Raw genomic sequence first — 23,621 nt, forward strand, 5'->3', positions numbered from 1 at the left:
GTTTGGAGCATTTGACAATGTAATGGAGGGATGAGGAAGGCAAACTACTGAGGATCATTTGAAATGTGATGTATATGGTATTCTGGCAAAACAGCTGTTGAATGAATGATGGTAATGTGTTCACTTTTTTTTTTTAATTATCCTATACACAAATAACTCGCATATAAGAGAAAGAAGCTTATTATGAAGTTCCAGTCTGACTTCGTTGGACCAAAATGTTGTTAAAAGCATCTTTCTCCTGTATATGGAATATTTGTGTACTGTTCCAGTCATGGTATTGTGCCATTTTGTTCTTAATTATCCTACTTTGGTGGGAGATGGCTGATGTGATAAACAGATTATTGTTAATGGTCCAAGTCGGACCGAAACGTCGTCGTAAGCTTCTCTCTTTTATGTGCGGGTTATTTGTGTATCGTTCCAGTCACGGTATTGTGCCTTTTTTTGTTATTTAGATTATTGTTAAATTCACATTAGTGAAGTCCAACTGTTTTGAGAGATAACCACAATGTTAACAGTGATAAAAAAGCTATATCTTCAAATCATAATAAAAACTGAAGAACTAACTTTTACAAGAAACATCTGGAAGCCAGAACCATATTTTCAAAAACATTAATGGAATACACCTTAGACAACAGTCAGAAAATAGATGTATTTTTACAAGTTTTAGTCAAATAAGTTACAGATTTCTTCAGCATATTATCTGAGACTTATGTCATCTGTATTTGAAAAATTAAATTTACACATATAACTTGAAACTGCAGAATGGCTTAAAGCATTCCTGGATGTTGCCTAAGTAATTTTTTATAGTTAACCATATTTAAAACTAATTTAAAGAGTACCAGTTAAGGAAGAAAGTATTTTAACAATGTCTTACAGACCTTTTAAGCTATTTCAGTCATTTATACAAGATGAGGATGTTATTGTGAATTTGGTAACCTACCATTAATTTAGTTTTGCATATGCTGAGCGGTGCTTCTAATGTAAACTTTTGAATAAGTTTTAATACTGGTGTGAGATGAGGTGCAAGAACATCCCCACGACTTCCTCCGAGGGATGCCAAAGCTTCGCAAACCAGGTGACAAGCACAAGCTGTTGCATAAAATAAATTAGGAACAGTTTTAAAAATCTATGTTCAAATAATACATTTTCCAAATAGCAATGTTATAGAATATCCTTACACTTTACTTCTCTTAAGTTTTACACCAGTTTAATCATTTCACCCTGAATTTGGTTACTTTTACATTCATTCTTTTACCTCTCACCTTAGCCAATTACAGACATCCTTTTTGAATAAAATTTTTAAATTTAATCAACTTTGTTTTTATGGAAGTTCCATATTATAATTAACTTCCTCATATTTTACTTTTCCTTTCCTTTCTGATAAAATGAAGTTCAACTTTTGTAGTGCCTCAAAAGTATAGGAATTACTGCTACTTGAATGTATGTTTTGAGAAAAATATATTGTAGTATTTATGGAAAAGTGATAAACCATAGGGGTCACATAGCCAATTAAAAATTCATGTGCATTTTTCACCATGATACAATAATTACCTTCATTCACTTTTTCAAGCTGCCATTGGCCAGGTTGTCTTTAGGCCTTTCCAATAAAGGCTGTAAGATCCAGTGCTATCTGTTTTTCCTAAGTTTATACAGCAGGGCCCCGCTTTACGGTGGTTCGCTTTACGGCTTTCCGCTAATACGGACATTTCAAATTATGACCAAAACTCGCTATACGGCTCCCCCCACCTGTCTTTCTAATACGGTCACAGCTGCCCACCGAGTTTGTTTACATTCTCCCTGAGCACATCTCCTTATTATGTCTGGAAACTTTCAAAAATTTCAAGTATTTTAAAGTTATTGTATATTTTATATGTATTGTACTTGATAATTAAACTTGTGTACACCTGTACCTAAATAAACTTACACACTGTGCTGGCATGTAGGTACACATTAAAATCACTAAGTCTCTCTACTCTTGATGCAATACTAATACTAATAATAATACTAATAATAATAATAATAATAATAATAATAATAATAATCTCTTGGGCGCATTAATGTCGCATATTACGTTAATATAGACATTTCCCTTAATCTATCTATGATATTTTTTTCAAAATTATATAAGAAACACATTATGTAACACACAAACATGATACATGCACCCACAGTATAAAAATTTATACAAATATATATGAGATGTTTACCAAACGGTTTGTAGAAGTGTCGGAAGAATTACGTTTTCTCTAGCCCGTCACCTGTTACTAGGGATGACTGTAGAAAAATATTCCTTTCGTATGCCTTCACTTTATAGCTATAATTCTGTACTAACTTGTACACAGTGTAAGAGTATTTGTTTTGTGATTTAATTATTATAATAATAATAAAAATATTATAAGGTAAAAGTTTCACAAACTCTTACAAATGTACATGAATGAACTAAAACTGGACACGTATTAATACCGTCTATTTCGCCTGACCGAGTGATCGTCCACAACCTGTTCAGTTTGTTTGTTTACGCTGTCTGAGCTCGGTGTATCATTAAATGTTGTATATTACGTTAATATACACATTTTCATTAATCCATCCGTGATATTTTTTTCAAAATTATATAATAAACACGATACATAACATAAATACATAACAACATATGTGTAGAGAACCTAGGATAACCCAAAAAAGTCAGAGTGACTTACTTCCATTGCCTTCACTCAGAGCATCATTTCTTCTCAAAATGATGTTACATGAGAATGGGAGTATTCTTCTTTATTTATTCTACCGTATCAATGTAGAGACAACCTGTACACAATGTAACTTGTACACAAACCAGACGTGTACACTGTTTACAAAACTTACCTTCGCCTGGTTTGTTTACATAACTCTGCGCCTGTCCTCTCTCATGCACTCATTCTTTCTCTCTGGTATGGTAGCCTGGCTGACTACCATACATACCACACTTGATTTTTTACAATAAATACTACTCATCTCACCCTATATTTTAAGGTAAGTAATGAGTGAACTGTATATACATTTTATCGCTCTGGGATGCTTAAATATCATAGAATAGTATGTGTGGGTGGGGTGGCCTGGTATGGTAGCCTGGCTGACTACCATACATACCACACTTGATTTCTTACAATAAATACTACTTGTCTCACCCTAGATTAAGACTATAAATATTTTAAGGTAAGTAATGAGTGCACTATGTGTGTATTGTACTTTTTTATTGTTTTTTGATGCCTGGTTCTATTGCTAACTTAATATATGTTAGTGTAAACTTGTTATCTAGTGTTTGTATGCATTTATAAGTGGAAAAAAAGGGTGTTCCACTTTACGGCGGTTTCCGCTTTATGGCGGTAGCCTGGAACCTAACCCGCCGTATAAGTGGGGCCCTCCTGTATATCTTCCATTTACATGCATTTGACTGAATGAATATCTGATAATGCTGCACAAACCTTTTTTTTTCTTATACATATTCAAAGATGTTTAAATATAAGGAACTTACCTGAGAGTATGCCATCAGCCAAGATGTCAGTGAGTGTGATTGCTAAGTCACTCATGATATTGGATTTAGTCTGGGCCAGCAGTACAGTACACACCTTATAGCAATAAAAAAAAATGAGTAAATATAAAACTTTTAGACTGTATATAAACTGTCAATCAAACTAATATAAAAAATGAAATCAGTATCTACTCAAATATGGTGATGATTTTCTTGTATAGAATAGGCCACAACACAGGCAAGAATCATTGATTCATTAATTCTTAGATAGTGGAAAAAAAAAAGGATTGAACATTAGCTATTACAGAGAAGATTACTTCTCATACTTCCCTAAAAGGATTTGAGCTCATAGGTGTCAGGAAAGACAGATTAATACTGTAGTTTATTCCACAGAATAAACCGTAGAATGGATAAGTGAGATAACTATTCTAAACACAAATAATTTTTATCATAATACGTATCCTCAATCCTTAAAGAAATGGGGTGAATTAAGCCAAGAGCAATACCCTTAACACAAATGTGCATTTTTAACTTACAATACATAGAATGGATTGAACATAAAAAGACAGAAGATAACTGTACTAGGCCCACTGACCCATGCTAACATATGCAGGGCCTACTGAACCATGCTAACATATGCAGAATCTACTGACACCCAATGATTAATATGAACATCATTCTTTAAAGTTGCAGAAAATATTCTGTTCAGCATAATATTATGCTTCAAAAAAAAGCAGATTCGAAAAGGCATAGTTTTATTTACAAAAATATACCAGTCTTTCTTTGAGAATAATGCTACACTGTACAGCAAGAAAAATGAAAACAGTGATTATATTTACTGATGCATTCTTGATTTTATGGATCACAATATAATTATAGCAAACTATTTATATTGTATATGGACAGAACTTTACTAAATGTTAGAGTATTTTACTTCAGTACTGTATATGCAAATGACTAGGTAGTAGGTTGGTAGACAGCAACCACCCAGGAAGGTACAACCATCCTGCCAAGTGAGTGTGAAATTGAAACCTGTAATTGTTTTACATGATGGTAGGACTGCTGGTGTCCTTTTTTCTCTCATGAACATGCAAGATTTCAGGCACATCTTGCTATTTCTGCTTACACTTAGGTTACATTACACATACTTGTACAAGCATATATATACACATCCCTCTGGGTTTTCTTCTATTTTCTTTCTAGTTCTTATTCTTGTGTATTTCCTCTTATCTCCATGGGGAAGTGGAACAGAATTCTTCCTCCGTAAGCCATGCGTGTTGTAAGAGGCGACTAAAATGCCGGGAGCAAGGGGCTAGTAACCTCTTCTCCTGTATATATTACTAAATGTAAAAGGAGAAACTTTCGTTTTTCATTTTGGGCCACCCTGCCTCGGTGGGATACAGCCGGTGTGTTGAAAGAAAGAAAGAAGGACTGCTGGTGTCTTTTTTGTCTCATAAACATGCAAGGTTTCAGGTACGTCTTGCTACTTCTACTTACACTTAGGTCACACTACACATACATGTACAAGCATATATATATACACACCCCTCTGGGTTTTCTTCTATTTTCTTACTAGTTCTTGTTCTTGTTTATTTCCTCTTACCTTCATGGGGAAGTGGAACAGAATTCTTCCTCCGTAAGCCATGCATGTTGTAAGAGGCGACTAAAATGCCAGGAGCAAGGGGCTAGTAACCCCTTCTCCTGTATATATTACTAAATGTAAAAGAAGAAACTTCCGTTTTTCCTTTTGGGCCACCCCGCCTTGGTGGGATATGGCTGGTGTGTTGAAAGAAAAGAAACATGCAAGATTTCAGGTACGTCTTGCTACTTCTACTTACACTTAGGTCACACTACACATACATGTACAAGCATATATATACACACACCCCTCTGGGTTTTCTTCTATTTTCTTACTAGTTCTTGTTCTTGTTTATTTCCTCTTACCTCCATGGGGAAGTGGAACAGAATCCTCCGTAAGCCATGTGTGTTGTAAGAGGCGACTAAAATGCCAGGAGCAAGGGGCTAGTGACCCACTTCTTCTGTATATATTACTAAATGTAAAAGGAGAAACTTTCGTTTTTTTCTTTTGGGCCACCCCGCCTTGGTGGGATACGGCTGGTGTGTTGAAAGGAAGTAAAAGGAGAATCTTTCGTTTTTTCTTTTGGGCCATCCCGCCTTGGTGGGATATGGCCGGTGTGTTTAAAGAAAGAACAAGAAACATGCAAGGTTTCAGGTACATCCTGCTATTTCTACTTACACTTAGGTCACACTACACATGAATGTACAAGCACATGTATACAGACCCCTCTGGGTTTTCTTCTATTTCCTTACTAGTTCTTGTTTTTCTCTATTTCCTCTTCTCTCCATGGGGAAGTGGAACAGAATTCTTCCTCCGTATGCCTTGCATGCCGTAAGAGGCAACTAAAATGCTGAGAGTAAAGAGCTAGTAACCCCTTTTCGTGTATACAAGAGGCAACTAAAATGCCTAGAGCAAAGAGCTAGTAACCTCTTTTTATGTATACATTACTAAATTTAAAAAGAGAAACTTTCGTTTTTCTTTTTAGGTTACCTGCCTCGGTGGGATATGACCAGTTTGTTGAAAAAAAAAGAAAAATATGCAAATGACAAATAAGAATAAGTGTATGCCTTCTTACTAAACAGGTACGAAGTCCAGCAGGAATGAACTCTTCTGGGCCAGGCTTGGTTGCTTCATCCACCTGTGAGGCACTGACAACACTCTGTAGCAGACTTAGAGCAGCACAGTGAGCCTCTTCACATACCACACTTGTCTTCTGTTCCTCAAACCTTGGGCAAAGAGAACATACTTAATTCCAATGTAATACTGCATTTTTTAACAAAAAAAAAAAAAAATTAGTATTACCAACAAAGCAAGAGAAACATTTACTGTTACTTACATATAGATAGCTATGTTGGTAAATAGTTGAATGGCTCTACAGGCTACACGAATGTTGCTGTCATAAACACATTCTCTGCACAAATCTACGAGAGCACATTCTGTAAAAATTCAAAATTTAACTTAAATCTGTTGTCAAAATTAGTCACTGAAAATAATTAAATTCTACAATTATTTAATTTAATCTTAGCTTTTTATCTGTATTACAGTAACTAAAATTTAATACAGCCTCTCCTCACTTAACAATGGAGTTCTGTTCCTAAGACCACGTTGGTAAACTAATTCGTCACTAAGTGAGGAGCATACTATAATGGTAGTGGGTTTGTGTCAACCATCTTTGATATTGTTTTAATGTCACCTTTGCACCATTTATAACATTTCTGATATATTTTAAATGCTTATACAGTAGTGTACTGTATATTGTAATAAACAGAATACAGGAAATCAGTTCTAACATACATTATTTAGGTATGCACATTGGCTAGAGCCCGTTGTAAGTCCGAGTCGTCAGTAAATGAGTACGTCGCCAAGTGAGGAGAGGCTGTATACAAAAGCTCATCATGCCAAATCTCATAATGCAGTACAAATGTGTACATATCAGTTCAATAACGAAAAAGTAAATGCCACTGGACCAAGTATTCCACAGAATTCTAATTCTAAAGACAAACAACAAATACTCAATCACTGTCCCCTATGTCCCCTTACCTATGCTGGATTTGAATTTGAGTTCATGCTTGTAACATGTTTTAACAAATAAATACAGGTTCCCCTCGATTTATACAGTTTCACATCATGCAAATTCACCATCATGTGATGTCCAATTTCTAATGGTAATTCAGAACATGAGATATATTGTACGTTTACAGTACGTGATTAGAGTGGCTCACAAGTTATACTGAGGATTCTTGCTGCAAGGAATAAAGTGTAGATGTCTTGATTAAGCTTAGCATAGTTGTCATGAGCCTAGAAAGCATCTACTGCATAAAATGAGACACACTAGTGCAGTTAAATCTTGATTTAATGAACTAATCCAAGGGAGAGGATGTCTGATACTACCAATTGTCTATTAAATACGAATAATGAAATTTTCTGCCAAAATCAAAACAATAATGGACAATTCCGAAAGCAATTTACCTAGCAGATGGTAACAATAATCAAGTTTAGAAAATGGTAACAGACAATTCTGGAAACATCCCAACAGCAGCTGCTGTTAGGAGACATTAGTCTATGAATCCATGGTGCATTAAACCATAATGTATTAGAAACAGGAGAAGACTGAAGATATATAGTGACCAGTCTGATGTCACATAAAGCAATGATTTTTCATATCAACGAAATTCATAATCTACCTGGAGTTAGTGTGATGCGAGGCAGGGCTGGAGCTGCAGTTAGTGATGCCAAAACAGAGAGAGCTGTTGTAGTCATAGCAGGATTATGGCGAGAACACCGTGTAAACTTAACCAATGTCTCAACATTGTCTGCAGACCAAGCATGTGGTGCAGCTCCTGCCAAGAACCCAAGTTCTCCAAGCACTGCCTGACGAACTCCTAAGCGAGCCTCACTCTCCAAGTAGCCAATCAAGAGGTCAACCTATGACAAAAGCGAGTATTGAAATTAATGAGAAAAACTAATGCTTTAATAGTCAATAATGAAAACATGTTAAAAATGTGTACTGTATTTTTTTCAACATGACGGATGTCTCCCACCAAGGCAGGGTGACCCAAAAAAGGAAGAGACACTCTCACCATCATTCAAACATAATCAATGTCTTTGCAAAAGTGCTTAGATATGACAGTTTAGATATCACTCCAAACAGCCAATATCCCAAACCCCTCCTTTAAAGTGTAGGCACTGTACTTCCTACCTCCAGGACTGAAGTCTGGCTAACCAGTTTCCTTGAATTCCTTCACAAAATATTACCTTGCTCACACTCCAACAGCTCATCAGGTCTCAAAAACCATTTGTCTTAATTCACTCCTATCTAACATGCTCACACATGTATTTATTCTTTAAAAAGTACATAAGAGCTATTAAAAAAACAGACATTAAAAAATCCATTTTTTTTTTATTATTATTATCACACTGGCCGATTCCCACCAAGGCAGGGTGGCCCGAAAAAGAAAAACTTTCACCATCATTCACTCCATCACTGTCTTGCCAGAAGGGTGCTTTACACTACAGTTTTTAAACTGCAACATTAACCCTTTCAGGGTCCGTCCCGTAGATCTACGGCTTTACGTTGAGGGTCCAAACCGTAGATCTACGCCATGAGCTCAGCTCACTCTGATGGCGTAGATCTATGGTTTGGACCCTGAACGTAAAGCCGTAGATCTACGGGATGGACCCTGAAAGGGTTAATGTTGCAGTTTAAAAACTGTAGTGTAAAGCACCCTTCTGGCAAGACAGTGATGGAGTGAATGATGGTGAAAGTTTTTCTTTTTCGGGCCACCCTGCCTTGGTGGGAATCGGCCAGTGTGATAATAATAAAAAAAAAAAAATCCATATCCCTGGGAAAAATATTTAAAACATATCAGTATAATAAAATGGCAAATGGTTGTAATAAACTGTAATAGAAAATAATATTGAATTTTGCAATGTAATCTTCCAACTGTACCAATATACTGTATCTCTAAGAGGACCCTCATACAGTATGCAACATGACATAATGTGAAGGTATGCACTAATTCCCTTTCATGTCTACTTGAAAGATGTCCATTTTCCACAGTGGCAATGAAGAAACAGCCTAAAGAGCTTACAAGATAATGAAAGAAAGAAATTAAGTAATGTATTTCTGCTGCTAGTGATAATTTCATAAAACTGGGAAAGACTCTCTTATAAATGATGGAAAAGTATTATAAAACTATTGTTGGAAATATACTGAATAGCATTATAACACCTTTCTTACTCAGTAGCATCATGGTCAACTAGTAGCCCCACATTTAGGCATAATATAAACAGAAGAATTTTAGTTTTTTTAAAAGGCATTGTTTTTAATCCCTTGATGACCATAAATGTTTATGTGGAACTTGGTACCAGATCATGAATACTGTATTTAATTGGTTGCAGGAGCAACAGGGCTAGATGAAGAGAATGAGCAGGAATTGCTTGCATTATTCCTTATGATAATTTCACAAAAATTGTCAAAAACAAAATGTCAATCTTTTATTTTCACCTACAAGCTACTGAGTGAAAGTGAATACACTGAAACTAACTTGCTGAGGAATGTCGACCAAAATATGAGCAGCCAACTGAGTGAGTGTGTGTAAGGTTGTGATGACGACTCGCTGAGTTGGATACTCCTTCAATAACTCTAGGCACAGACTCCTCACCTTGAACAGTACAGTATTATTATTATTATTATTATTATTATTATTATTATTATTATTATTATTATTATTATTACTATTATTATTATTGCATTCATGGAGAGGAGGGGGGTAAAAGAATGCCAAACTAATTGTGGTCATACACCACCTAGGGTGATGGGAGGCAATCAGATCCAATACACTGAAGATGAGGTCAAGTCCATTTCCTTGGACCATGAACCCTTCAACAGCGTCAAGGACCCTCCTCTGAGAAAGACCTACCTTGAACAGAATTAATTTCCACAGAGAATGTTCAGCAAATTTTTTAAATATTACAGACTGCAATTCATTGATAATTATGGTATACAGTACAGTATTACATACAGCTCTAATACACATGTTTAATGGCAAAGTTGGAATCTTAAAAATTACACAAACAGACAGACTGTTATACAGTATTATATACAGTTCTAACACAGGTGTTTATCTGCAAAGCTGAACTCTCAAAAATTTCATAAATAGATATCATTCACACCATATTACATATCACTAAATGCAAAAGTAAATGCTTTTGTGCATACTTTATCTGTTTGACATAGTTTAGCCCAGGTGCCACAAAATTACAGGAAGATAATAAAAGCAATAAAATGCAACTGGATTTTTTTTACTATGTTGGCCATCTTGCACCAACGTAGAGTGACCCACAACAAGGAAACAATCAGTATCATTCATTCAACAGCTATTTTACCAGGAGTATGTACACATCACAAGTGCAATGACCTTCTGAACTGTAACATACCCACCTCTCAAAGTGTAGACACTGTACTTTCCACCTCCAGCTCCAGTACTCAAGTCCAGGTAATAAGTTTCCTTGAATCCCTTCGTAAATGTTACATTATTCATACTCCAACAGTAATTCAAATCCCTACAATAACTTGTCTTCTCTCACCCCAATCTAACAAGCTAACACATACTGTATTCATAAAATAAAATTATTCTTACAGTTGCTGCTGTTTCAGCATCATGATGCATATGTTGAAACACTTGTATAAGCTGCAGCTTCACATCAACTGGTGTTGCCAATCCACCAATCATGTGGATGAGACGTTCACACATGTTCATAGCAAATGTTCTGTTGAATATATAATTGCCATAACTAACACTATCATGAAACTAGTACAGTTGGTCCCTCCAAATCCATGGGGTTCTCTATTCAAGGAATTTGATTATCTTAACATTTTTACTGATGGGTAATCTGCAAATATATTCAATCATTCCTGGGAGTTTGTCATGGAGTCAATTTTGGGGGATTTCATTCAAAATATACTCATTGGCTTTTCTGGACATTATTTCTAAAGCACAAAGTGAGCCCAACTCTGAAGCAAAATTTATTAATATTTGCATATGTAATTTTTAGTTATTTCCAGATTTTAGATTTGTGTGTCCTCCAGGAACATGATGCCCACAAAGTTACAGGGGCTGACTGTATATTATTTACATGCATTGAAGATGTTCATTCAGAGTTTAAAAAATATTTATTTCACTATTGCTTAAAAACAATAACATTTTTTTGAACATACTTAGACTTTGCAGCATATTTTTCTGCAGCCATAATAGCAGCCTGAAGCTCCACTGCTTCCTTGGCATCTAATGCTTCACGTATCAAATGCTGCACTCGTCTGTTCTCTCCCACAACCCCTGACATCCATCCCAGAGTGCGAAGGGTGAGGGCCCGTGCCAACTGTAGGTCATTCAGAAAGAACAACTATTAGAATAATACTTAGATGCTACAAACAAAAACTGCAATTTTTTTAATCCCTTGATGACCATAAATGTTTATGTAGAACTTGATACCAGACCATGAATACTGTATTTAATGACTGCAGGAGTAACAGGGCTAGATGAAGAGAATGAGCAAAAATTGCTTGCATTATTCCTTATGATAATTTCAACTCACTGGATCGTTTGAATGCATGACAGTGGTAATACGGCGGAGGAACTCATCCACATTGATGAGCTTGTCTAAGTGGCGACCACATGACTCCACAACTTCAACAACACACACACGTACAAAGTTGCTCCTGAAATAAAAGAAAATTAGCATTTATTTAACCAGAAAATTTTCAAAGAAAGTAATTCTTCTTTACTAAAAGTTCTGCAATAAAGTACAATAGATGGAACAAAATTACAAGAAACAAATTAAAGAATATAAAGGCACAATACCATGACTAAATAAGTTATTACTGTAAAGTAAATTATAAAGGGGAAAGGAGAAGGTAAAGAGAAACCTTTAAAAAGCTATAAAACAGATGACATAAAAAGACTGTGGAATATGTTACGAGTGCAAACTGTGGTACATAAGATATAAAGACCAGCTCCAAATATTTTTTAAGAAAATAGCGGATGTCAAAAGAAAAGCTACGTAATACTTAAGAAATTTGCGATTATTAGAAAGAGGATAAAACAAAGTGTGACTGACACTGCCTTGGTTGTTTACCTAGGTTTATGCCATCCTATCAGTGCCCTTACCTAGAAAATTTTGTATACTCCACCATGCAACTTTCAGGGATTTACTAGTCCCTACAGATGAATGAAGCCAATGAGTATATAATTACCTACTTGGATATAAATTGATCAGATGGCCACTGGTATCTAGAAAATTTTGAGTGTTATGAAAACAAAACTATACAAAACCAATAGACCTACTGCAGTGCTCTACTTTCTTACATAAATATTATGATGGAAGTTTGAAAGTGATTGCATAAAGAAATATAATAAAAACATTAATTAGGGGTATACATACATACATATAATACATATAGCCTTTGAACCAAGTGAGAGAGTAATTGTGGTAGGGGACCTGAATGCTAAAGTAGGAGAAACTTCTAGAGAGGGTGTGGTAGGTAAGTTTGGGGTGCCAGGTGTAAATGATAATGGGAGCCCTTTGATTGAACTTTGTAAAGAAAGGGGTTTAGTTATAGGTAATACATATTTTAAGAAAAACAGGATAAATAAGTATACAAGATATGATGTAGGGCGAAATGACAGTAGTTTGTTGGATTATGTATTGGTAGATAAAAGACTGTTGAATAGACTTCAGGATGTACATGTTTATAGAGGGGCCACAGATATATCAGATCACTTTCTAGTTGTAGCTACACTGAGAGTAAAAGGTAGATGGAATACAAGGAGAATAGAAGCATCAGGGAAGAGAGAGGTGAAGGTTTATAAACTAAAAGAGGAGGCAGTTAGGGTAAGATATAAACAGCTATTGGAGGATAGATGGGCTAATGAGAGCATAGACAATGGGGTCGAAGATGTATGGGGTAGGTTTAAAAATGTAATGTTAGAGTGTTCAGCAGAAGTTTGTGGTTACAAGAAAGTGGGTGCGGGAGGAAAGAGGAGCGATTGGTGGAATGATGATGTAAAGAGAGTAGTAAGGGAGAAAAAGTTAGCATATGAGAAGTTTTTACAAAGTAGAAGTGATGCAAGGAGGGAAGAGTATATGGAGAAAAAGAGAGAGGTTAAGAGAGTGGTGAAGCAATGTAAAAAGAGAGCAACTGAGAGAGTGGGTGAGATGTTATCAACAAATTTTGTTGAAAATAAGAAAAAGTTTTGGAGTGAGATTAAGAAGTTAAGGAAGCCTAGAGAACAAATGGATTTGTCAGTTAAAAATAGGAGAGGAGTTATTAAATGGAGAGTTAGAAGTATTGGGAAGATGGAGGGAATATTTTGAGGAATTGTTAAATGTTGATGAAGATAGAGAAGCTGTGATTTCGTGTATAGGGCAAGGAGGAATAACATCTTGTAGGAGTGAGGAAGAGCCAGTTGTGAGTGTGGGGGAAGTTCGTGAGGCAGTAGGTAAAATGAAAGGGGGTAAGGCAGCAGGGACTGATGGGATAAAGATAGAAATGTTAAAAGCAGGTGGGGATATAGTTTTGGAGTGGTTGGTGCAATTATTTAATAAATGTATGGATGAGGGTAAGGTACCTAGGGATTGGCAGAGAGCATGCATAGTTCCTTTGTATAAAGGCAAAGGGGACAAAAGAGAGTGCAAAAATTATAGGGGGATAAGTCTGTTGAGTATACCTGGTAAAGTGTATGGTAGAGTTATTATTGAAAGAATTAAGAGTAAGACGGAGAATAGGATAGCAGATGAACAAGGAGGCTTTAGGAAAGGTAGGGGGTGTGTGGACCAGGTGTTTACAGTGAAACATATAAGTGAACAGTATTTAGATAAGGCTAAAGAGGTCTTTGTGGCATTTATGGATTTGGAAAAGGCATATGACAGGGTGGATAGGGGGGCAATGTGGCAGATGTTGCAGGTGTATGGTATATGAGGTAGGTTACTGAAAGCAGTGAAGAGTTTTTACGAGGATAGTGAGGCTCAAGTTAGAGTATGTAGGAAAGAGGGAAATTATTTCCCAGTAAAAGTAGGCCTTAGACAAGGATGTGTGATGTCACCGTGGTTGTTTAATATATTTATAGATGGGGTTGTAAGAGAAGTAAATGCGAGGGTCTTGGCAAGAGGCATGGAGTTAAAAGATAAAGAATCACACATAAAGTGGGAGTTGTCACAGTTGCTCTTTGCTGATGACACTGTGCTCTTGGGAGATTCTGAAGAGAAGTTGCAGAGATTGGTGGATGAATTTGGTAGGGTATGCAAAAGAAGAAAATTAAAAGTGAATACAGGAAAGAGTAAGGTTATGAGGATAACAAAAAGATTAGGTGATGAAAGATTGGATATCAGATTGGAGGGAGAGAGTATGGAGGAGGTGAATGTATTCAGATATTTGGGAGTGGACGTGTCAGCGGATGGGTCTATGAAAGATGAGGTGAATCATAGAATTGATGAGGGGAAAAGGGTGAGTGGTGCACTTAGGAGTCTGTGGAGACAAAGAACTTTGCCCTTGGAGGCAAAGAGGAGAATGTATGAGAGTATAGTTTTACCAACGCTCTTATATGGGTGTGAAGCATGGGTGATTAATGTTGCAGCGAGGAGAAGGCTGGAGGCAGTGGAGATGTCATGTCTGAGGGCAATGTGTGGTGTGAATATAATGCAGAGAATACGTAGTTTGGAAGTTAGGAGGAGGTGCGGGATTACCAAAACTGTTGTCCAGAGAGCTGAGGAAGGGTTGTTGAGGTGGTTCGAACATGTAGAGAGAATGGAGCGAAACAGAATGACTTCAAGAGTGTATCCGACTGTAGTGGAAGGAAGGCGGGGTAGGGGTCGGCCTAGGAAAGGTTGGAGGGAGGGGGTAAAGGAGGTTTTGTGTGCGAGGGGCTTGGACTTCCAGCAGGCATGCGTGAGCGTGTTTGATAGGAGTGAATGGAGACAAATGGTTTTTAATACTTGACGTGCTGTTGGAGTGTGAGCAAAGTAACATTTATGAAGGGGTTCAGGGAAACCGGCAGGCCGGACTTGAGTCCTGGAGAGGGGAAGTACAGTGCCTGCACTCTGAAGGAGGGGTGTTAATGTTGCAGTTTAAAAACTGTAGTGTAAAGCACCCTTCTGGCAAGACAGTGATGGAGTGAATGATGGTGAAAGTTTTTCTTTTTCGGGCCACCCTGCCTTGGTGGGAATCGGCCAGTGTTATAATAAAAAAAAAAATATATAATTAAAAGGGAAGCCTGACCTCAGGCTGAGCTATAAGGGTGGAAAACCCCTGCAAAATTAGTTACAAGATGTAAGGCTCATCTAAATATTTTGATCAAAACTAATACATACTGTACATTACAGTATGTACTGCATATAACTTCTTTTGTAGTGCATGCATACTTATTACAACTCTTAATAATTACTGGTAATGAATCCCACTTTAACCCTTTGACTATTTTGGTCATATAGATACGTCTTACGAGCCAGTGTTTCGGACGTATATATACTCAATAACTCTAGCGGCTTCAAATCAAGCAGGAGAAAGCTGGTAGGCCCACATGTGAGAGAATGGGTCTGTGTGGTCAGTGTGCACCACATAAATAAAATCCTGCAGCACGCAGTGCATAATGAGAAAAAATAAACTGATCTTTTTTTGGATTAAATTGCAGAAATAGAGATGATTTTGATTAGTTTCATGATGAAAATGACCTTGAAATTGAGCTCAAAGTAGCCAAATGTTCAAGAATAAGCAAATCACACCACACGTCCAATACACATCAACTGGGGAGCCTAATATTCTTTCACTAGTGCACTGATATTATTTATACCATTTTTACAATAATGCAGTAGACTGCATAACAGTAAATTTTGTATTTTTTATATGAATAAAAAATCAAAATAGAAAGCAATAGTAATATAAGAGGGACCTAGAGACGTGACTAATGAACAGAGGATATGTTATTTTAGTGCCAAGAATGTCTACATTGTTTATCCTGGACCCTATTTTGAAATTGGCATCTTTTTAATTTGCGTGAAATTGGCCAAACTGCCAATTTCTGACCACTTTATTGAGTAGTTCAAATCAGTAAATGGGCAGTTTCTTGTACTCAATTGATAGAAAAATGGAGTTCTAAAAAAATAGCTATGAGTTTGGTCAACTGGAACAACGGAATTGGCCAAAAACAGGGCTCAAAGTCGGCAAAATCACTGATCTGCATATGTCGCCGAGACCGCTAACTTTGCGGGAGCATAATTCCGTGAGTTTTCGACCAAATTTTGTACTTTTGGTGTCATTACCATCAGAAAAAGATTCTCTATCATTTCATAAGAAAAAATAATTTTTTTTTCCCAAAAATTTTGCGACATAGAATGACAGTTTCAGAAAGGGGCTTGTGACAGTCAAAGGGTTAAACAAGATATGTTACAACAAAAACATACCCTGGTGTTTCCTGACGGAATACCTCAGCCAGCTTCAGTAGAGCTGAGTTAATTAAAATGGGAAAGGGATACTTTTCAAATAGTGCTGGAAATTTTGATATTGCTTCACACTGTTCTCCTGTCCTTGAAGACTTCAGTCCTGAAAGCAATACAAAATATTATTCTCAATTCAAGCTTTGCCTAAAATTTTAAGACATGTATAAAACTGTACTGAACTGTATGTACAACACACAATACAGTAACAAATTTGTAACTATTGATGTCATATACTACTGTGTCAAATTTAACACTAATCATTTGTGGCTGCTGAACGTACATATATTGTCAAGCCATAATGGCTTGACAAAGCTTCTGGAGAGCAAAATGTTGCCACCATACAATGTTACATTAGTTGCACATGTGTCTTTTTACTTAACATATTCTCAATAATTCTACCTTTATTATTGTCAATGGATATACTACTTTGTAGCCCTGAATGTGATGATAATTCAAAGGATTTTAGTAGTCAGGGATAAGATTAAAATAAATTTTCCATAATATGCTACAGTGCAAACTATTAAATTTGAGTACAGATAAAAATAAGCAGCTGTGTGTAGTGTGGCACTATGTCTGTGTGCTTAATAATTAACTTTAACTTGTATCAATCACTGTTCTGTAACCTATATAATAGTATTAAGGAGAAGTGTTAAACCTGTAGAGAGTCATATAGTACCTGGAGAATTGGAGGTAAAGGGTTTCATTCAAGGAAGGAGAGGATGGCTTCAATTCCTTGAATCAAGAGCCTTTCATCAGTAGCAAGACATCCCCCCCTCCTTGATTATTATTAGTATAATCATAACTTTTTTTGTCTCCTAAACATGCAAGATTTCAGGTACGTCTTGCTACCTCTACTTACACTTAGGTCACACTACACATACATGTACATGTTTATGTATACACACTCATCTGAGTTTTCTTTGATCTTAGTGCTTTTCATTTCATATCTATGGGGAAGTGGAATAAGAATCTTTCCTCCGTAAGCTATGCATGTTGTAAAAGTCAACGAAAATGCTGGGAACAATGGGCTAGTAACACCTTTTCCCTTATAGTTTACTAAAAAGAAAAAGAAGAAAACTGTTAGTATAGTGGTAACATCACTCTTATATGGGTGTGAAGCTTGGGTTGTAAATGCTGCAGCGAGGAGATGGCTGGAGGCAGTGATGTCCTGTCTAAGGGCAATGTGTGGTGTAAATATTATGCAGAGAATTCGGAGTGAGAAATTAGGAGGAGGTGTGGAGTTACTAAAAGTATTAGTCAGAGGGCTGAAGAGGGGTTGTTGAGGTGGTTTGGTCATTTATAGAGAATGGATCAAAGTAGAATGACTTGGAGAGTGTATAAATCTGTAGGGGAAGGAATGACAGGTAGGGGTTGTCCTTGCAAAGATTGGCGTGAGGGGGGTAAAGGAGGTTTTGTGGGTGAGTAGCTTGGACTTCCAGCAAGCGTGCATGAGCGTGTTAGATAGGAGTAAATGGAGACGAATGGTTTTTGGGACATGACAAGCTGTTGGAGTGTGAGTAGGGTAATATTTAGTGAAGGGATTCAGGGAAACCGGTTATTATAGATTTAGCCGGACTTGAGTCCTGGAAATGGGAAGTACATACAATGCCTGCACTTTAAAGGAGGATCTGGGATATTGACAGTTTGGAGAGACTTCTAAACTGTCATACCTGAGTGCCTCTGCAAAGACAGTGATTACGTGTAAGTGAGGTGAAAGTGTTGAATGATGATGAAAGTATTTTCTTTTTTTTTTTTTTTTGGGTCACCCTGCCTCAGTGGGAGGTGGCCGACCTGTTGAAAAAAAAAAATCATAATTAAGTGCTAAACCTATAAGGGTCAAACAGTGCTCCCCCGCCATCCTTGAATAAAGTGTGCTATATAAACTAGTTATAAGAGCCAAATACCTGTCTGGAATGCAGAAAAGCAAGATGCAGTATGAAGGAATTGTGGGAAACATGGCAAACTTTATAATTATAGTATGAATTCAAAAGATATGCAAAATTGCATTTTATTTATTGAGAAGCATTAAACCCATAGGGGTTATAATAGTCTAGGAATTGGAAGGCAATCAGGGTCTATCCACGAAAGGCAAGGACAAGTCTAATGCCTTGGATCAAAAGCACCTCATGAGGATCAGCACACCTCCCATGAGGATGGCAAGTAAGTAAGTTTGTTCAGGTATACAGAGTTACACAGATTATCATACATAGCAGCTTATGTGTAGAGAACCCAGGATAACCCAAAAAAGTCGAAGTGACTTATTTCCATTTGGGTCCTTGAGACATTTATTATTTATATTTAAGATTTAAACACAGATAGTACCTTAACTATGTAAAAGCAGTAACAATAAAAGAAGATATACTAGGGGAGAGGTAAAATTCGTTATTTTCATACAAGAGATTACTCTCCTTCCATTCTGCAGTCTTATTCATGAGGTACAGTTCTCACACAGTTCTCAGCCACCCTAACTGACCACATACTTTGTAACCGCGTTGAGAACATTAGTCAGTCAGGCGTCATTACCACAGGTCTTAGTGATCATTTCATCATTTACTGCACCAGGAAAATCACTAGGGATAGGATAGGCCTACACAGGACAATAAAAATGAGGTCAACTAGAAACTACAGTAAAGAAACACTGGTAAATAGGCTACACAATTGTGACTGGACAGAGATAACAAGTTGCACGGACGTAAACGATGCCTGGGAAAAATTCAAAACAATGTTCACTACCATCCTTGATAATATTGCACCAGTTAAAGAGGTTAGGATTAAACGAAGAACTGAACCCTGGATGACTACTGAAATATTAGATAATATGAAATTCAGAGACCAGCTGCTAAAAAGATTTAAAGCAAACAGACAGGATATTGCAGCACTAAATGAATTCCAAAGGGTGAGGAACAGAGTACAGAGACTTATAAAAGGAGCAAAGGCAAAGCACTATTGCTCAAAAATTGAAGAGTATAAGCATAACCCCAGAAAGCTCTGGCAACAATTAAAACAGTTGGGGTATAGCCATAAGCCAGTAGATAGGTCTAACATAGTACTCACTATCGATAATGAGGTATGCCATGAAACATCTAAGGTGGCAAATTGCTTTAATTCCTACTACACATCCTACTACACTCAAGTCCGGCAGGCCGGACTTGAGTCCTGGAGATGTGAAGTACAGTGCCTGCACTCTGAAGGAGGGGTGTTAATGTTGCAGTTTAAAAACTGTAGTGTAAAGCACCCTTCTGGCAAGACAGTGATGGAGAGAATGATGGTGAAAGTTTTTCTTTTTCGGGCCACCCTGCCTTGGTGGGAATCGGCCAGTGTGATAAAAAAAAAAAATACACATCTGTTGCATCAACACTAGTAAGTAAACTACCAACTGCATCAAATACCTTTAACACAGACTCTGATAAGTTTCAAACATACTATACCAATAAAGGGGTAACCCCAAACAGTTGTCAACTAGTAAGTGTATCTCATGACTTTATTCAAAAAGAACTAAGCAGGTTAAACCCAACTAAGAGCACAGGCCCTGATAACATCCCGTCTAAGTTCCTAAAAGATGGTGCTTCTGAACTGTCAATCCCTATTGCTCATATAATAAATCTATCAATCACCACTAATACCGTACCAGAGGGGTTCAAGGAGGCCAGAGTTACTCCTATCTTCAAGAAAAATAGTAGGTCTGATGTCAGCAACTATAGGCCTGTTAGTATACTCAGTATAATATCTAAAATTCTAGAGAGGGCGGTGTATTCTCAAGTAGTTAAGTACCTTAATGACAACAACATTCTCCATAGCTATCAATCGGGTTTTAGAAGATCTTACTCAACCAACACTTCCCTAATTAATCTAATGGATTACCTGAGAACTGAAATGTCAAAGGGGAACCTCATAGGTATGGTAACCTTAGACCTGCTAAAGGCCTTTGATACTGTCAACCACAATATATGTATTATGTAAGAAGCTTCAAGCTATCGGTATAGGTTCTGTAGACTGATTTAAGTCCTGCCTTAGCAACAGGAGACAAATTGTCAAAATCAACAAAACGGAATCAGAACCCCTGCCGATAACATGTGGAGTTCCCCAAGGCAGTATTCTGGGTCCCTTATTATTCTTATGTTATGTCAATGATATGCCTATCAGTGTCAAGTGCAAACTCCTACTGTATGCAGATGACAGTGCCCTGTTAGTATCAGGTAAAGACCCACAAGATATAGCTAATGTTTTAACACTGGAACTGGGGTCCTGCAGCAAATGGTTAGTGGACAACAAACTATCATTACACCTCGGGAAAACTGAAGCCATTCTCTTTGGCACGAAACATAAACTGAGAAGGGTAAATAATTTTAATGTCCAGTGTAATGGGGAGCCCATCACTTTGGTTTCATCAGTAAAATATCTGGGAATCCCCTTTGACCCATGCATGTCAGGAGAATTGATAGGGAACAGTGTAGTAAAGAAAGTGAATGCCAGACTGAAGTTCCTCTATAGACAAGCACAGTGTCTACCTACTGAGGCTCGCAGGACCCTATGTCTAGCCCTTATACAATGCCATATGGATTACGCTTGCTCTTCATGGTACTCTGCCTTGACAAAAAAACTGAAAGATAGACTGCAAATCACCCAGAACAAAATTGTAAGATTCATCCTGGGGCTGGGACCAAGAGAACATGTAGACCAGGATGAATTACAGCAGTTGGATATGCTGAATGTTGAAGACAGAGTAAAACAACTGAAGCTAAATCTTGTTTATAAAATTGCTCACAAACAGTGTCCAGAATATCTTGCTGTCAATTTTGTCAAGGTTGGGAACCAAAGCAATCATAGTACTAGGGGGAGAGAGCACAACTTTGTAGTAGCCAGAGTCAGTGGCCAGGCTTCAAACACCTTTTATTGTACAGCAATAAAGGAATGGAACAGACTACCCGCACATGTCAAAGCCAGTCATAGCATGAACCAGTTCAAGAAGAGTGTCAAAAGGTGTCTGATGAATGTAGCTACAGAAAGGGAGGGGAATGATTTTCTATTTTTTAGCTAACATACGTGTAAATTTTACCTTATTCCTAGTAATGACCCTCGTATTGTAGATAGTCTTAATGACCCTCGTGTAGTAGATAGTCTTTTTAGTATGATAATAAGATGTTATCTTCATTATAGAATAATAAGAAAATATTATAACCTTTATATTATAATAATGAGGTAAAAGGACCCCAATGGAAATAAGTCACTCTGACTGACTTTTTTGGGTTATCCTGGGTTCTCTACACATATGCTGCTATGTATGATAATTCTATGTAACTGTATTTGTGTATACCTGAACAAACTTACTTACTTGACCTGGTTCATGCTATGGCAGGCTTTGACATGTGCAGGTAGTCTATGGAACTGGCAGGATTCCAACCCATGGTAAACTAGTTGTAAAACCTACATGCCAGCATTCTAACCACTGTACCATGGTTGTCTATTAAGCTACAATGTTTCGCTTCTTGGTTGTTATCCAGTTACTAACCGGGACAAGCTTCTCTCACAGAATTACGAAAAGTCATATAATTCGTGTGTGTCATTCAGTGCTGCTGCTATAACACCAATAAATACTTGCCTCTGTCAAGCTCTAACAATGCTGAATTACCATCTTGGTCTTGTTCATTCAGACCAATATCAGGGAACGAGATCGGCCTTGCTAGAGCTGTCGCCATATTTATTATTATTGTTGACGTTGTTAAAACCCACTAAAGCTTAGCCATAATTGAACCCTACTTCCCGGCAGTCCGGGAAAATATGTTGCCATCATGTAGGCGGGAATTACAAATGAAAAAAAAAATCCCGGAAAGAGAAACGGGAACAGTAAGCTCTTAATTAGGTCATGTGGACCTTTGCTGAGTCAGACACCTACGCTTGCTCTTCATGGTACTCTGCCTTGACCCAAAACACTGAAAGATAAACTGCAAATCACCCAGAACATAATGGCAAGATTCATTCTGGACCTGAGTCCATGTAGGCCAGGATGAATTACAACAATTGGATGTGCTGAATGTTGAAGACAGAGTAAAACAACTGAAGGTAAATCAAGTTTATAAAATTGCTCACAAACAGTGTCCAGAATATCTTGCTGTCAATTTTGTCAAGGTTGGGAACCAAAGCAATCATAGTACTAGGGGGAGAGAGCACAACTTTGTAGTACCCACAGTCAGTGGCCAGGCTTCAAACACCTTTTATTGTATATCAATAAAGGAATGGAACAGACTGCCTGCACATGTTAAAGCCAGTCATAGCATGAACCAGTTCTAGAAGACAGCCAAAAGGTGCCTAATGAATGTAGCGACAGAAATGGAAAAAGAACGATTTTTTATTTTTTTTTTAGCTAACACACATGTAAATATAAATAATTCATTTTACCTTATTCCTAGCATATCTCCTTTACAGCATAATGATAAGATATTATCCCCTTTCTAGTATAATAATATGGTATTAGAAGAACCCCAATGGAAATAAGTCACTTTGTCTGGCCTTTTTTTTGGGTTATCCTAGGTTCTCTACACATATGCTATGTATGATAATCTATGTAACTGTATTTGTGTATACCTGAATAAAATTACTTATTTACCTTACCTGCATCAACAACAACAGGCTCTCCTTTGCCATAGGAGGAGCTGATGCATGGTGCCTTGACCAATTGTCCCAATCAACAAAACTCATTTCGTCCAATATCTCTTACTAGCTGCTTGTGTAAAACATTCGAAAGAATGATTCTTAATCGTCTAATGCACAGAATTAAGCAGTTTTTGTCTCTCTGGTTGCATGGTTTCACGCATGGAAGGAGTGTGCGTCATTGCATAACCACCTTTCTCACTGCACATTAACAGCTCATACACTACCTTCCTTGACCTTAAATCTGCTTTTGATGTAGCCAATCAACATGCAATCATTAGTGAACTTGCCAGAATGTATGTTGGAGGATGGCTTCTCTGCTGGATTAAAGGCTTCCTGTCCAATCGAAAGTTGTCTGTGTTGTTCCAGGGATATAGAAGTGTAACTAAAGATTTTGAA

At 37.1% G+C, this 23,621-nt stretch overlaps 1 protein-coding gene across 1 annotated transcript in view; it reads right to left on the bottom strand.

The window, feature by feature from the left end:
* defl (Integrator complex subunit 7) overlaps positions 1 to 22,340 on the bottom strand; it is a 66,873-nt gene extending 44,533 nt beyond the window's left edge. Inside the window, exons 1-11 of the mRNA XM_070102304.1 lie at positions 22,174 to 22,340; positions 16,539 to 16,677; positions 11,679 to 11,802; positions 11,302 to 11,462; positions 10,724 to 10,853; positions 9,629 to 9,745; positions 7,766 to 8,006; positions 6,418 to 6,517; positions 6,157 to 6,307; positions 3,506 to 3,599; positions 941 to 1,089 (exon numbers count right to left, since the gene is read on the bottom strand). Coding sequence (XP_069958405.1) covers positions 941 to 1,089; positions 3,506 to 3,599; positions 6,157 to 6,307; positions 6,418 to 6,517; positions 7,766 to 8,006; positions 9,629 to 9,745; positions 10,724 to 10,853; positions 11,302 to 11,462; positions 11,679 to 11,802; positions 16,539 to 16,677; positions 22,174 to 22,270 — 1,503 coding nt within the window. The 5' untranslated portion in view covers positions 22,271 to 22,340. The remainder of the gene's footprint in view (positions 1 to 940; positions 1,090 to 3,505; positions 3,600 to 6,156; positions 6,308 to 6,417; positions 6,518 to 7,765; positions 8,007 to 9,628; positions 9,746 to 10,723; positions 10,854 to 11,301; positions 11,463 to 11,678; positions 11,803 to 16,538; positions 16,678 to 22,173) is intronic.
* Positions 22,341 to 23,621: the final 1,281 nt, after the last annotated feature.

Source organism: Cherax quadricarinatus, chromosome 5 (assembly GCF_038502225.1).
Source record: "Cherax quadricarinatus isolate ZL_2023a chromosome 5, ASM3850222v1, whole genome shotgun sequence".
In the NCBI taxonomy this organism is placed as follows: domain Eukaryota; kingdom Metazoa; phylum Arthropoda; class Malacostraca; order Decapoda; family Parastacidae; genus Cherax; species Cherax quadricarinatus.